The sequence below is a fragment of the Tauraco erythrolophus genome, chromosome 21 (genome assembly GCF_009769465.1).
Source record: "Tauraco erythrolophus isolate bTauEry1 chromosome 21, bTauEry1.pri, whole genome shotgun sequence".
In the NCBI taxonomy this organism is placed as follows: domain Eukaryota; kingdom Metazoa; phylum Chordata; class Aves; order Musophagiformes; family Musophagidae; genus Tauraco; species Tauraco erythrolophus.
The window spans coordinates 1004488-1018011 of record NC_141485.1 but is presented as its reverse complement, the minus strand read 5'-3'; the positions used below and the strand labels follow the sequence as shown (position 1 = coordinate 1018011).

The following is a 13524-nucleotide window of genomic DNA, read 5'->3' as shown; positions in this document are numbered from 1 at the left end:
TAAGAGTGACATGTTATTCTGTCATTTAAGTCTTTATAAACCCAGAGCAATCCACAAGATCCTATGGCACTATTTGGGACTAGACCTGAGTGGCTGAAAACAGCTTCATGTCCCAATATATCTGCTAATTTGGCAAATGGACAGTAAAAGACTAACAGTGCTATGGCATTTGCAGCTCTATCAGTGCTGAAAAAAAACAACCAAATGAATAATAAATAGATTAAAACCACCTTTCTCTGGCTAAGGGAGGGAATAACTGAAGCCTGGTCTGCATTCCAGCTGGGGAGTAACCTGCTTTCCCACTAGACTGCATTTGCAACTCACGTTATCAATATAGCACCACAGTTGCTTTCCACTTAAAGTTGGTCAGTGACATCGAGGGGCTGGAGAGACACAGGGATGGACATCAAGGAGCTGGAGAGACATCAGGGATGGAAGAGGTGCCAGTGCTGTGGCTACAGAGCATTAAACCAATTGATACATACTCAGCTCTCACCAAGTCTGTCTCTTCATATATGGCACAAAAAAAACCCACCAAAAAAAACAGAAATACATACACACACAACTACGAAGTGAAATACATTGACAAGGTTTGCAGGCAGGGCAGTAGAAGCACAGCACATGAAGGCAAACCCTTCACTGACAACATCCGAGTCCTCCACTAAAAATCACGAATCTAAGTAACATCCAACTACTTCTCAGAAGCAATTCGGAAAAGCTTGCACGAGATGGATGTGAAGATTTGGGTGCTGTAGAGATCCTCTAGGATCTGTCTGCAAATATCACACTGCAAAGATGAGGCTTGGCACATGTTAGAACAAGAGACGTCTCTTCCTCATCAGCAGCTTCTGAACTGTGGCCATCACCTCACTTCCAGTTTCTCTTCAGACTGCATCCCCTTCTTTTTAATGCCGGACTGCTCCTGCGTCACCCACAGTCCCATTTACAGAGTACTTACATCCCACTTCAGTGAACTGAATTGACCACAGGACAGAAGAGTCACCAGCAGCCTTGGACGCCTGGAATTCCGGCTGGTACACTGAACAGAGCGTGGCACCGCAGCAGCAGGCACACAGACACCCCTAGACACACGGGATTTACACAACAGCTACAAACCACTGGTGTACTTGGAGAGCCACAAATATTTGGGTGGCATTCTCCATCGTAAGTATTTCTGGAATAAATTTGCTTAGCTGTGTATAACACAGCCCCTCATTAGAACTCTGTGAAATATGTAGGTAATTAACATCCCAAAAGGAGCTGTCTAAAGCTACCCTGTATTTCTCCATGCACATGTGAAAACCTGCAGGTTTTCAACAGCTGCCATGGAAAAGTTCTATTTCAGAACAAACAAACCCTCACCAAAAAAAAGTAAAGACAACCCCCCCACAGTCATGACTGTTTCCAAAACAGCTTTCTTACAACTGACTGGTCCACCAATATCGCAGAAATTAGTGACGTGTAACTAATTGATACAAATCTCCTGAGGGGAGTATTGCTGCTGATTATCTTGGTACGAGAAATTTAGTCCAGAAGGATAAATTGGACAGACAGCTGAAAAGCTTTAGTTCTTCTAGTAGCAAAGGAATTGATCTGGTAAAGCAAGCCCTTAAAGGGATATTATCATGTCAAAAAGCAGGATTAGGAAAAACATTAATGTTCTTAAAACAACTGAGAGAGCTTAGAAAACTTTGTGTTTTATCAGTAATACTAATTTTATCAGTAATACTAATTATTTCCACCTTCACATAAAAGGTGAAAAATTGCATATCAAACTTTTAATAATCATGCCCATTAGCCACGCTCTTGCCAACAAAACTCTTAGCAAGAGGCACACAATCAATGCCAATCAACTCAAACGCTGTGTTCACCAGTTATTGCTGGAATCAACGGCAGAACAAAAACCTAACTGCTGGACAACCAGACTAGGAAGGCAGGTTGCTCAAAGATAGTGTTCCCAAAAATACCACCACAGCAACAGTGTTTTCTACTCAGATTAAATCTACAATCCCGAAAACTCAACCCATCACAAGTACTGGTGCCTTATCTTCCTTCCTCCCCCATCACTGACTAGAAGATATAGCAGAAATACAAAGTGCTCAGGTATTATTGTAGCTAATTTAATTTGGAGGAAAAGGAAGTAACCTGCTTCTCTCCCCACTCCAAGAAAACATCATTTAGGGATTCTGCTCACACAAAAACAAGTGGCTTGTGGTGGCGTTTTCAGCTCTCCACCTTCTAGGGAGGATAACATGCTGTGGAGCTATTTTAAGAACATCTCATTCACAAAGGTCTCCAATTCAGTCTTCAGAGACAGAGATGATTTTCTTGCTGCTTCAACATCTTTACTGGCATGGTATTTGCTTCAGAAGGAGTTCATTTGCTGTTCCAACATCAAAATGGAGCAAAGCAGCTGCCAGGAGAGGGATAAAAGGAAACGCTGGTGACAGAGATCAGCAGGGTCATTTCTGGTGCAAAGAACCACAGAACAGAGAGAACTGCAGAACTATTATTTTCTCTAAAAAGCCACAGGGGACAAAGACCTCCCCTCTATCTCCTGCAACTGGTGTTTAGCAGCAAGAAAACGTGACAGAGAGAACTAAACAATCAGGTCAAAGTCTTGAAATGGCAAATTATTATAAACCAACTTCAAGCACCTGAGCACTCCTGGTTAAAGCCAGGCTCATGCTTAAGCCCTGCAGCGAGCGAGGAATTCTGCAACTACTTCAGAGAATTCAAAGAAAACACTTGTTAGGAAACAGCACGGCACATGGAGCTCAGTGTCTCGGAGGTGATCACCTCTGGTATGAATTCAAGCCCCGGTGCTTTTCGTGAGCTTCGTGTCTGTACATACAGTACACAGAAACTCGGGGCAAAGCTGCCAACTGCAACATGACCACCACAAAACCACACTGCAGGAGCCACAAACAGGGCTGACAGGCCAGTGGAGCAACGTAAGTGCCTGTAGAGTCTGAGCTCCAACAGAGACATGCACTATCTCAGATGACACTATCTGTCACTTACACCAGTTGCCCCCCACCCCGTATCTCAGTCGTATCAGCGCAGCTCTAGTGAAGCAAGTACCACTCCATCATTTTAATTGCTTTCCAAAGAAGCAGGCAAGTCCCACACTGCTGCTTTAAAGACAAAGAGGAGGCTCATCTTGGACAACATGCCTTTTTGATAGACTAACGAGCTCATGCCAGCTCATCCACCTGGTCTGACGAGGCGATTTTTGCCCTATCTTCTTACTAACACACTGCGCCGAGCAGGACAGGGATTGTCCCTGTTCAACAAGCCAAGGGGAACCTTGCCCTCCTCTTAGGTGAAGGCATATCGCCATCCTGGCAAACTGTTAAGACACAAACCTTTACACATAAAAAAATACTTTCCCTCTGCTCCTCACTGGATTTTACTAATAGATTAATTTCTTCTTTTCCAGTTTTGTAGAGAAAAGGTTTTAAAAGATGAAAACTCTAGAAAATTCTTTGCAAAGAAAAGACCTAACATACACCAACAGGAATTTTAATCCTATGGATACTTAGGATGTATATTAATGTTTATCCTGCTGTATCTTAGGACCACAGTTTATTAAGATCACAATATTTATCTGATTAACAAAACCCCTCAAATTCACAGGCATTAGCACTGTGTTTATGACACCTTAAGGGCTTCAGCTTTAGGATTTATGAATAAGATATTACCAGGGTGTTACAGAATGCTGAAGACTATCTGCAGAGTTGTACATCAAGGTAAGTGTGGGCTTGTCAAACACCCACGTGACAAATTATCAATAGTGCAGCTCAGAGAACCTCTTTTGTAGACCAGAGGCAAATCTGTGCAAGCATTTTATTACTCTTTGTTCCACTTAGTGTTACTTTTTCCTGCATTAAAGGAGCACCAAAAAACCTTACATACGTAATTGCTGAAGGACATTTACACACAATACTCAACCATTAATTCAAAAGACTCGGAATTCCAAGAGTCCTGTTTTCACAGCTAGTTCTGTGGTGCAAGAAAAAAACCCTCAAAGCCTATGTCTGGAACTGGACTGTAACATTTTATACTGTGCAAAATGACACAATCTTTTGTGGAGAATTTTACGGTTAAACACTGCTGAGCAGCACCAAAGAAACAGAACTGGCTGATTACAAGTTGTTTTCCATAAGATTATACCCCTGCAAAGCAAGTGGCAAATCCAAGGGGAAAACAAATCTCTAAGAGTCAGAGAAGACTAAGCTTGACACAGTAGACTTTCAAAAAGGGACAAGTCTGTGCCCTGTGTTTCTAATGCACAGTGTTTACTTTCCTATGAAGTTTTTCAATTACTTTAGCCAAGAGTGCCTGACAAATCGAGGTATACCAGCACTCAGTGTTTGATACTCCAACACAGGCCTGCTACTGCTTTACAGCACTCTCACTGTGGACAAAATAGTGAGAGACAGATGCGTGTCCCCATGAATAACTGCCTTCACCAGTAAGGGATCAGAATTGACCTGTCATGTTCCATCAGCAGGAGTCACCAATCACATACCTCCACGCATCACTGAGGATGACAAATTAGTTGCAATCAAACAAGGCTTTGGCAGGATCCAGAGCAGTGTCTCCACCTGCCCAGTCCAAATTACTACGGTTAGATTTTGCCAGCTCACTCATCAAGCAGCTCAAGCTCAGGGAACTACTCACAAAACATTCTTGCTCAGAGTTCCGAGCCAGCTCTGCAATGAGCTCCCCCTCAGCAGACTTATGCTGCTTACAGAGGCACTAAGCAAGGAAGGGCTGATTGACAACCGCAGAGGACTAACTCGCTCTGCAGCCCTGTTCCCAGGAGGAGTGATCCACAGAACTGGTACGCGGCACATTCGAGTGACACATTTAGATTTTGAGCACTTTGTCTGCAAGCTTCATGTTTCCTTAATATTCTTTTAAGAGGTTTTTTCCTTAAACATACCTTCGTATGAATCAACTGGATCTTGTGCCCCTCAGCTTTCATAGCTTGAAGTGCCTAAAAAGCAGCTGAACTGAGTTTTAAGCTTCACAGCATGACAGAGGCCAGGAACACCAGTTAAAAGCGTTCATAACCCAGTGTGGAAGGAAGATAGACTTGTTAGGGTGGGCCATTCAACGCTGGCATCTGGTACAACTCCGTATGGACACACGAGATAAGCGTATCTCTTCAGCTACCATCTCACCAGTCTCACCCCATTGAGAAGAGCTGGTTCAACTGGAAAGGGCAAATAAAAGACCGATAATATGGCTGTAGCAATTGGTTGAACTAAAGTAAATAAACGATGCAGGTTCCAGATTTCACCTACACTTTACAGACACAGAAATTGGAAAGCGTGCCTTGTAGTCCAGTCAAACTGGTGACAATGCCAGGACTGCAAGCCAGTTCACTTCTTTTGCTTTCACTGCTGAAAATTCACCTGCATGACAGTGTCTAATGACACTTTCAGAGTTATTTATATGACAAGACACTTATTTACTCATGTACAGCCAAAAATGAAGTCACCATGGATTTGGTTCACTAAACCTGACAGAAAAAGGTTGTATGACAAATCAACAGGAAGTCAGTAAGTTTAGATAAAGGTGTGTGGGAAGAAACTATGCTGGATACAGTGCTCTGGTTCAGGCAACTAATCTTACTCCCCAAAGAGCGGACCCAGGCGTTGTCCCAGATCACTCAGTGGCAATACATAACTAAGCAGTCAGACTGAATGCTGTCTGAGCTCACGGAACTGATTCCTTTTTTTCTTTGACATTTACTAAAGACAACCTCTATCCAAAAACCTTGAGATTGTTGGTGTTTGATGATAATCATAAAGAAAAAGAGCATCAATAAACAATATAAAACTTTTTCAAAAGTTTCCCTGCAGTATTATTATTTAAAGTCTGTTTTTCATAAAAATACAGGCAGCATTCATGATATTGTAATGCATCATGTGATACTTGCAATGGAAAGCTGCACATATGTAACATCCTCATGTGTTGATCCTTCCTTAAAGTATTAAGGATAAAGAAACAGCATGAGCTTCAGCTGGAACTTCTCAGGTTAACTGGAAACTGGTTTGCTCATGAGGAAGTGTAAACAGGTGCTTTAAACACTACTGAGAAGTGGATACAATCCCCTTCTTTTCACAAGCACAATACTTAAAAGAATAGGCTCCAGGGAGATGGCTACACAAAGCTTTAAAATACACTACCAGAGATCCAGGCCTGAATTATTCCCTATCCACTGCACAAATGAGCAGGTAAAACCACCCTGCTTAATAGCAAACAGCGCTGGTCAGCAGCTTCTCTCTAAAGGCTCCACATTGTCAACAGGAAAATAAATGTTACAGTGATGTCCTGACACACCTAAGGCATATTCCTCCAGGCAGCAATGCAGTATGTCTCTACCCCGTAACTCCAAGGATCCTACAGAGATCAGGCTCCTAAACCAGTCACCAAAATTGCATGTGTCCATGAATGCTTCTCAACAAGCAGTCAGACTTTATGTTTACGCTAGAAAAAAGTTGCCTTTTTCTATATCACTGAACACTTTGTTTACCACCATGAATTCAATATAGTCCAGGGGCAAGAACAAGGCACATAGTGTCTTCCTTCCCTTCTCTTCCCAGCATGCAGTTGAAGATGATGGACTTTCAGCCAATACACCAGTCAAAATTAAACTCTACTGAAAAATCAATTGTTTAAAGACATGCGATCCAATTAACTCAGTAATGTACCCAACAAAAAAAAACACAAAACTGAGATGACACTCTATATTTGGACTTGAATAATGCCTCTGAGACATTAATCTGCAAACACATTTAGAACTCAAGTTTCCACACAATTATTAGGCAATCGCTTGATTTTACTACTTGGAAAGGTTTTGCAGTAACAGAAAGAAAAAGGTCCATAATGAAAGCGTGTGGGAGAGCTTTAAAAGCCTCCCAGTCCTCATAGCACTTCCCAGGCCCACCCATCCAACTTTTATCCACTTCCTTCCATCATCCCACGCGCCACACCATACCTCTCCAGAGCCTGAGGGGAAGCAGAGACCAAAAGAATCCTCAGTGCATGCCGCATTCATATCCACATTAGCAGTTTGTTATCAACTTCAATAAAAACTTCAAATAGACAGCTACAAATACAAGTTCTAACTAAGTATTCTGCCTCCTCTTCCAATACATAGTATTAAGAAATGGCTGTAACCCAAATCTACTCTTGCTTACTTTTTTTTTTTAAGTGAAGTCTCTGTTTTAAAAACTGTGACATAGCAGCAAAACTCTACTGTATTTCCAGACTGGAATATTAGCTAATAACACTTCAAAATGCAACAGAAACAGTTTTAACAAAGAATCCTGTCTTAATTCCTGTAAGACTTTTCCTGTTTACATTCTTAAAGAGCTAACAAAAGTACCCCAAAATCCATTCTTAGCAAGATTTTATACTCAAGCTTCAGAAACACAACAGGCTTTCGCATTTATAGTCTCCCTTCCTCTACACTGCATGAAGTCCAATGATATTATTCAGTTTTTAAAGAGACACACAGAAGAGACAGACCACAGTACTAGATCCTGTGCCGTCAGGGATTTGTTGGTAAAGCTTCAGCAATGCAGCTGTACTATCGCAGTTCTGATAGTCTTTTTTCCCTGTTCAGGCAGGAACCAGAGGCAGAAAGGAAAGACTGTCAGCTTGCCTGTAACAGGGGCACGTACAAATTCAGTCAGTCATTTATTTCCTTTGGAACTGCTCACCCAATTTAACCATAGGAAGGAACCTCTTCATCACTCTCAATTTAACTCTACTACCATCATGGGTAAGGTTTGGATAACTACGAGTTTTTGTGAAGTAAAATTATTCATCAGATACGATTAATATTCACATAAGAAAGTGGAAAGTGCTAAAATCGTCAAGTTTTTATTAATCTCTATGTTTTAGGGAACACTGACGCATTAAAAACCACACTGCATTCCCCAAGCACGCAGGTTAATGGCATCAGCGAACTAAAACAACAAACCACAAGGGATATTTGGCCCTCGGTTAGCACGTGCTTCATGCTTGAAGCAGAATTTCTGAGCGTTAATGAACACGCTGCAGTCAGCCTCAGAACGACGGACTCGGAGGAGAATTGGCCAGAGTCTCGCGACTAGACAGTCGCTGAAAAGACCTAAAACTTCTTATGTTCCCCCTCCTCAGCTAAGGGAAGGGGGAAGCTGCCCCAGCCGCGGCACTGCGCTCCCCGCCCGCACCGGCGGGTGCCTTGCGGCCTTCGAACAGCAGGAAAAAATCAAAACGAACCCAGAAAAGACCCCTCCCCCCCCAAAAAAAAAAAAAAACAAACAAAAAAAACTTAACAACTCCGCACACATCCCAGGCCAGACCCCGTCCCCAGAGCGCATCCGCCTTTCCGCCAGCCGAGCCGGGCAGGCGCCTGGCGCGAGAACGGCGCCAGCACCCACCGTCCTGCGGAGCGCGGGGCTGAGGCAGCGCATTTACCTCAGGAAACCGCTCCTCTTCCCTCGGGCGGCACCGGGCGGGCGGAGAGGCTCCCCCCGCCGCCCGGGCCGCCCCGGGGGCCCCGCCGCCGGGCACAAGGGCCTCCCGCGCTCCCGCCTCGGCTGCGCCGCGCTCCCCCCGGCCCGCCCAGCCGCGCCGCTTCCCGCCGCCGCCCCTCAGCGCCCACAGTGACCTCCGCGCCCCGCCGCGTCCTCATCTCACCCCGCCCCGGCAGCGCCATTGGCCCCTCGCGCCGCTCACCAGCCGGCTCCCCGCCTCCCATTGGCCAGCCGCCCGCCTGCAGACAGGCGCACCAACGACTTCCGCGTCCGTCACCCAGCGCCTCGCTCTGCGATTTGAAGAGCAACGGCTCCTTTGACCCCCGTCACCGCTAATGACTCGTAAGGAGAGCTGTCAATCATGCCGCCACCTCGCCTCCGAGTACTATTGGCCCAGTAACCCCTTTTCTGGCTTTCTTTTCTCCTCATTGGCTAATTGGATTAGATGGGAAGCTGCGATTGGGCAAAAAGCAGGTCTTGGGGGCGGGACTTGTCTTAAGAGGCGAGTCAATTGGCTGGAGGGCTGGAGCGGCACCATGTGATTGGCAGGAGAGGTGAAGAAGGCGGGGCCACCCGAGGTGAGGGTTGTATGAGGTGAGGGAATCTCGCGGGGTCTCGCAAGCTCTGGGCGCGGAGGCGCGCGGTGATTGGGCGGTGGGGGTCAAGGGGGCGGGACTGAGCCAGGGAGTCTCTGCAGCGGCCGAGTCCTATGGGCCGGCCGAGCTGGGTCCCGCTCGGTGATTGGGTGGGGGCGGCTCTCGCGGAGCCTGGTGGGCCGGGTCCGATTGGCTGCGGGCGGGTGTCGGGCGCGCGCCCCGCATGGGGGGGGGGGGGCCCGGCGGGGGGAGGGCAGGCCGGGTGCGCGTGCCCGCTGTGCGCTCCGCGCTGGGGCTCCGGGAGGAGGTGAGTGGCGGCGGCGGCGGCGGCGGCGGGTCGGGCGGCCGAGGCGGCGGCGGCGGCCGGGGGGCGGAGCGGCGCTGCGCGGCGGGGGCCTGAGAGCCCGCCGCCCCCCACCTCTGCCTGCCGCACGCACGCAGCGGAGACCCCCCCCCCCTCCCCCCCCACCCGGCCCCGGAGCTTCCCCGCCCCGCCGGGGGGGGGGCCGCAGCCGCCGCGCCCCCCGCTGAGGCGCTGCCCGCCGCCGGCGCTGGGTCCGGCTGTCAGCGCGCCGCCGCCGTCCCTCGCCGCCCCCATCGCAGCCTCCCCCCGCCCCTCTTTATCCCCCGGCCCCGCGCGCTGCCCTGTCATTCATTTGTCACTTTCCCCGCTCCCGTTTCCCTCCCCTCGCCCCTTCTCCCTCTCGTCCCTCCCTTGTTTGCTTTGCCGCCCCGTCCCTTTCTCTTCCTCCGCCTATTTTTATCTTCTTGCCATCCCCCCTGCCCTCCCCCTCGCTCCGCGCCCCCCTCTCCCCGCTCCTCTTCACTTTTTGTGGGTGTTTGTGTGTGTTTCAGGCCTTCAGCGAAAAGTTGCAAACTCCCAAGTTTTTTTTCGCTCTATTTTGAGGGAGCAGGTGCCTGAAAGGAGGGAGCGCTATGTAGGAGGTGCCCGGGCGCCCGGGGAGCTGCTGGGAGATCCATGGAGAGGATGTGGGGATGGAGGGGGTAGGCGCGTCGGTCCTCTCGGGGTGTTCCAGGGGAGAGACTCCAGATCCTCCTTCTGGAGGGAAGGGGGATTGAGCACTGTATTGCTTTTTTTTTTATATTTAAAAAAAAAACCAAACCAAAAGTGAAGGAAAAAACCAAACAGAACCCAACCCAGGTGGCCAAGGATGGAGTTTCAGTAGCCAGCCGCAGCTGGGCGCGGGGGGAAGAGGGTTCGTGCACTCTGGCTCACGCACACATGAAGAGATTCTCCAAATTGATTGACTTCCTGAGGAGATAAGGCCAGTTGAGCTCCATGTTTTTAAAGGTGGGCCGTGTATGATGGAACCCAACTTCTTTTAAAGTGTAGCAGATTTCATTTTTATGGCCAAATGACAGCTTGACCCAGTTGTTATCCAATCAAAGGGCATTTTTTTGAATGTCTCTTTGTGGCACAACAGCCAACGCAAAAATGATGGCGGCTTACAATGGCGGTACGTCTGCGGCAGCAGCAGGTCACCACCACCACCATCACCACCACCTTCCTCACCTCCCTCCTCCTCACCTCCATCACCACCACCACCCTCAGCATCACTTGCATCCAGGCTCTGCCGCTGCGGTACATCCCGTGCAGCAGCATGCCTCTTCGGCGGCCGCGGCCGCAGCAGCCGCGGCGGCGGCCGCGGCGATGTTGAACCCAGGGCAGCAGCAGCCGTATTTCCCATCACCGGCACCGGGTCAGGCCCCCGGACCAGCTGCGGCGGCCCCAGCTCAGGTACAGGCTGCAGCAGCTGCTGCAGTTAAAGCGCACCATCATCAGCACTCACAACATCCCCAGCAGCAACTGGACATTGAGCCGGACAGACCTATTGGATATGGAGCCTTTGGTGTTGTCTGGTGAGTACAGAAAAAAACGGAACTGGTTTTTCCTTTTCATTTTTTTTACCAGATCATAATTCATTCTTGGTTTTGTCATTTGAATCGGAGTACAAGGAAGCCGCTTCCTACAGTTTTGTTACTGGTTCTTCTCTGTTCTTAGAAAGTTGGCTTCGCTTGGCTTTGTTGGCAGAACGAGGTCTAGAGCGGTGAGGAGCAGCCTCTGACTAACAGGCTGCACCATCCATCTCTTCTGAAGCAAATGCAACATGTTTCTGTACCTTCTATGCATTCTGTTGTGCAGCTCAGCTGCGCTGCCTGCAGTTTCGGGTTGACAAATGAACATCAGAATGTATGTTTTGACCTGACTTCGAGCTAGAAATTAAGAGCATATGAAAATGTCTGCCTTCTTCAGTCACCTGTCAAGATCTTTGTCTAGGAGATGGTTTGACCTGAGGTGGAACGCTGCGTGCTCCCTGAAACAGAATGTCTGAACTTTGCTCTCCTCTCACAAGCGTAAATGGGATTTTCTGCCTTACTGTAGAGCTGCCCACGGCCCTTTTATTCCCCCAGCTGCTATTTCAGAGGATTTTGTTAGCGGAGCGTAATCTCTTCTAATATATTTTGTGTCCACCTTAATGCAACGTATGTAATTATTGCTCTTCAGGATCACTGAAGCAAAACTGGCATTATTTTTTTAATGTTGTTATTTTTTTATAAACGGTTGCCAGTTTGCCGTGCTCTAAAACGCTCGTTAGAAACACGGAAGACGCCGTGATGGTGTTGCAGCGCACTTCCTGTGCCACAAACACAAAGTTTGAAGTGTGCAACTGTGTCGTGCCCCTGCAGGACCTTCCACAGCGTTCAGGCGAGAGGACTTTCTCTGGCTTTAGGTGCTCTCCATACTTTAATTTTGCTGAATAGAAGTGTGATGTGACTGTGGCTGCAGTCTGTACCAGCAAGTGCTTTGCAGGACAGGCTGAAGAAGAGCAAGGGACTTTTATTTCTTCCTCCCAGCCCTTAACGCTGATCACTCATAACCAGGCTGATGCTGGTAACAAAATCGTGTTTTCTGAGAAGGCTGAACAAGCTGCACCAGCTAGACGTAGGGTAGTGGTGTAGCTGATCCTGTGTCCCTTGATTCCGAAGGCCTGGGGAGTTAATTTAAACGCCGAGTGTTGGCAGTCAGAGGGGTGCTGTTGTACCGTTGGCACTGCTGGGTTCTCGCTGTGGTACAGTATATAAAAGTTGATAGAAAAGAATGAAAACTGACAAGAAGTCTGCTATAAAAAATTATCTAAAGATTATTTCCATCTGTTCGTATGTTTTTTGATAAAGTATGGAGTTTTTTTAACTGGATTGTTATAGGCTTGCATAAATTTAGATTGTTATGTAAGATCAGACCTTGTTGTCGTTTCTACAAGCATTTTGTTTACATTAGACATGTCCTAGGTCTTTATTTTCTCAGTTTGATTTGAAGAAAAATAAGGTACAGAGAGAGATCTGCTTTCATAATATTCACTAGAATAAAAGGTCAAGCTTGCATATTTAAACATAATATCATTAAGAATGCTGAGGGGAAAAAAAGAAGTGTAGAAAGAAGGGTTTGCTCTTGACTGGCATCGGGTAGAACAGTGCCAAAAGCATCCACCCATCCTGAGACCCCCCCACCGCGCAACGGCGTCTGCACGAGCAGGAATTGCCGCTGGTGGGACTGCGCGTGCAAAGTTGCAACAACAGCTTTTACTTCGAGATAACAACAGTTGGGAAAAAAAAAAAAAAGGGAGTGTGTAAACTAAACTAAAAGCAGAAGCGTGGAGGTCAGATGGGCTTTGGAGGACGGTGAGGCTGTGCAGACTGAGCACGTAATTGGTGGAAATTCAGTTCCTCTTTGCTCACGTGTGCGTGAATTCAGCGGTCGCTGTTAGGCTTTTGGCATTTCGTACAACTTCTGCAAGGGAGCGCAGGCTGAATTTAAGAGTCTGTAAGCAACAGTTAAACTGAATTTTAGATTATTCAAAACGTAAAAGAATGCCTGTGTAATTTAATTTTAGCCATGTGAGGTAATGCAGCTGAACATAAACATTGATTTGGATATTTATAGTTTAAGTTGCCTTAGATGTGAAAAATATATACTTTGGTGTGAGTGTTAAGCAGAATTTTCAGTAACATGAAGCCCAATCTAGTTTTGAATAAGGATTCTGTGGCTTATCTGTATCTCTTTCTGAGCATGTGTTGGCGCTAACAGAGACCTGAAAAGTTCAGATCCTTGCTTCTGAGGGGAATGGATGTTGTTCTACAGACAGTCAGAGTATCTGAAGGAGTCTTTCGTCTTCCTACTCGGATGTGTCATGGCATTGACTAGAAAGACCCAGCTCACCCTGCAGTTGAGCTTAGCTGTCACGTAAGGAGTCGGTACGTGCGGTGTGGAGTTTCCCGTTCCTTGCAGGGAGAGCTTTTGACTTGGCAGTTGAATTAATTTGTCATTAGTTCATTTGTCTGGTACTTGATGATGTTTCGAGGTA

At 47.1% G+C, this 13524-nt stretch overlaps 2 protein-coding genes across 14 annotated transcripts in view; one reads left to right on the top strand and one right to left on the bottom strand.

Moving 5' to 3' along the window:
• Positions 1 to 8823, bottom strand: part of LYRM9 (LYR motif containing 9) — a 32544-nt gene extending 23721 nt beyond the window's left edge. For 2 of the 12 annotated variants that reach the window (XM_086624585.1, XM_086624577.1), the window contains exon 1: positions 4952 to 4986. Coding sequence is in view for 1 of the 12 variants with exons in the window: in XM_086624576.1 (XP_086480702.1) it covers positions 4952 to 4993 (42 nt within the window). In the remaining 11 variants the exon portion in view is untranslated. The other 10 variants (XM_086624582.1, XM_086624584.1, XM_086624578.1 and 7 more) reach the window with 10 other exon arrangements.
• Positions 8824 to 9424: 601 nt separating this feature from the next.
• Positions 9425 to 13524, top strand: part of NLK (nemo like kinase) — a 64591-nt gene continuing 60491 nt past the window's right edge. Inside the window, exons 1-2 of one of the 2 annotated variants that reach the window (XM_086624795.1) lie at positions 9425 to 9446; positions 9995 to 11020. In XM_086624795.1, coding sequence (XP_086480921.1) covers positions 10563 to 11020 — 458 coding nt within the window. In that variant the 5' untranslated portion in view covers positions 9425 to 9446; positions 9995 to 10562. Of the gene's footprint in view, positions 9447 to 9757; positions 11021 to 13524 lie in introns of those variants that run through there. The other variant, XM_086624796.1, reaches the window with a different exon arrangement.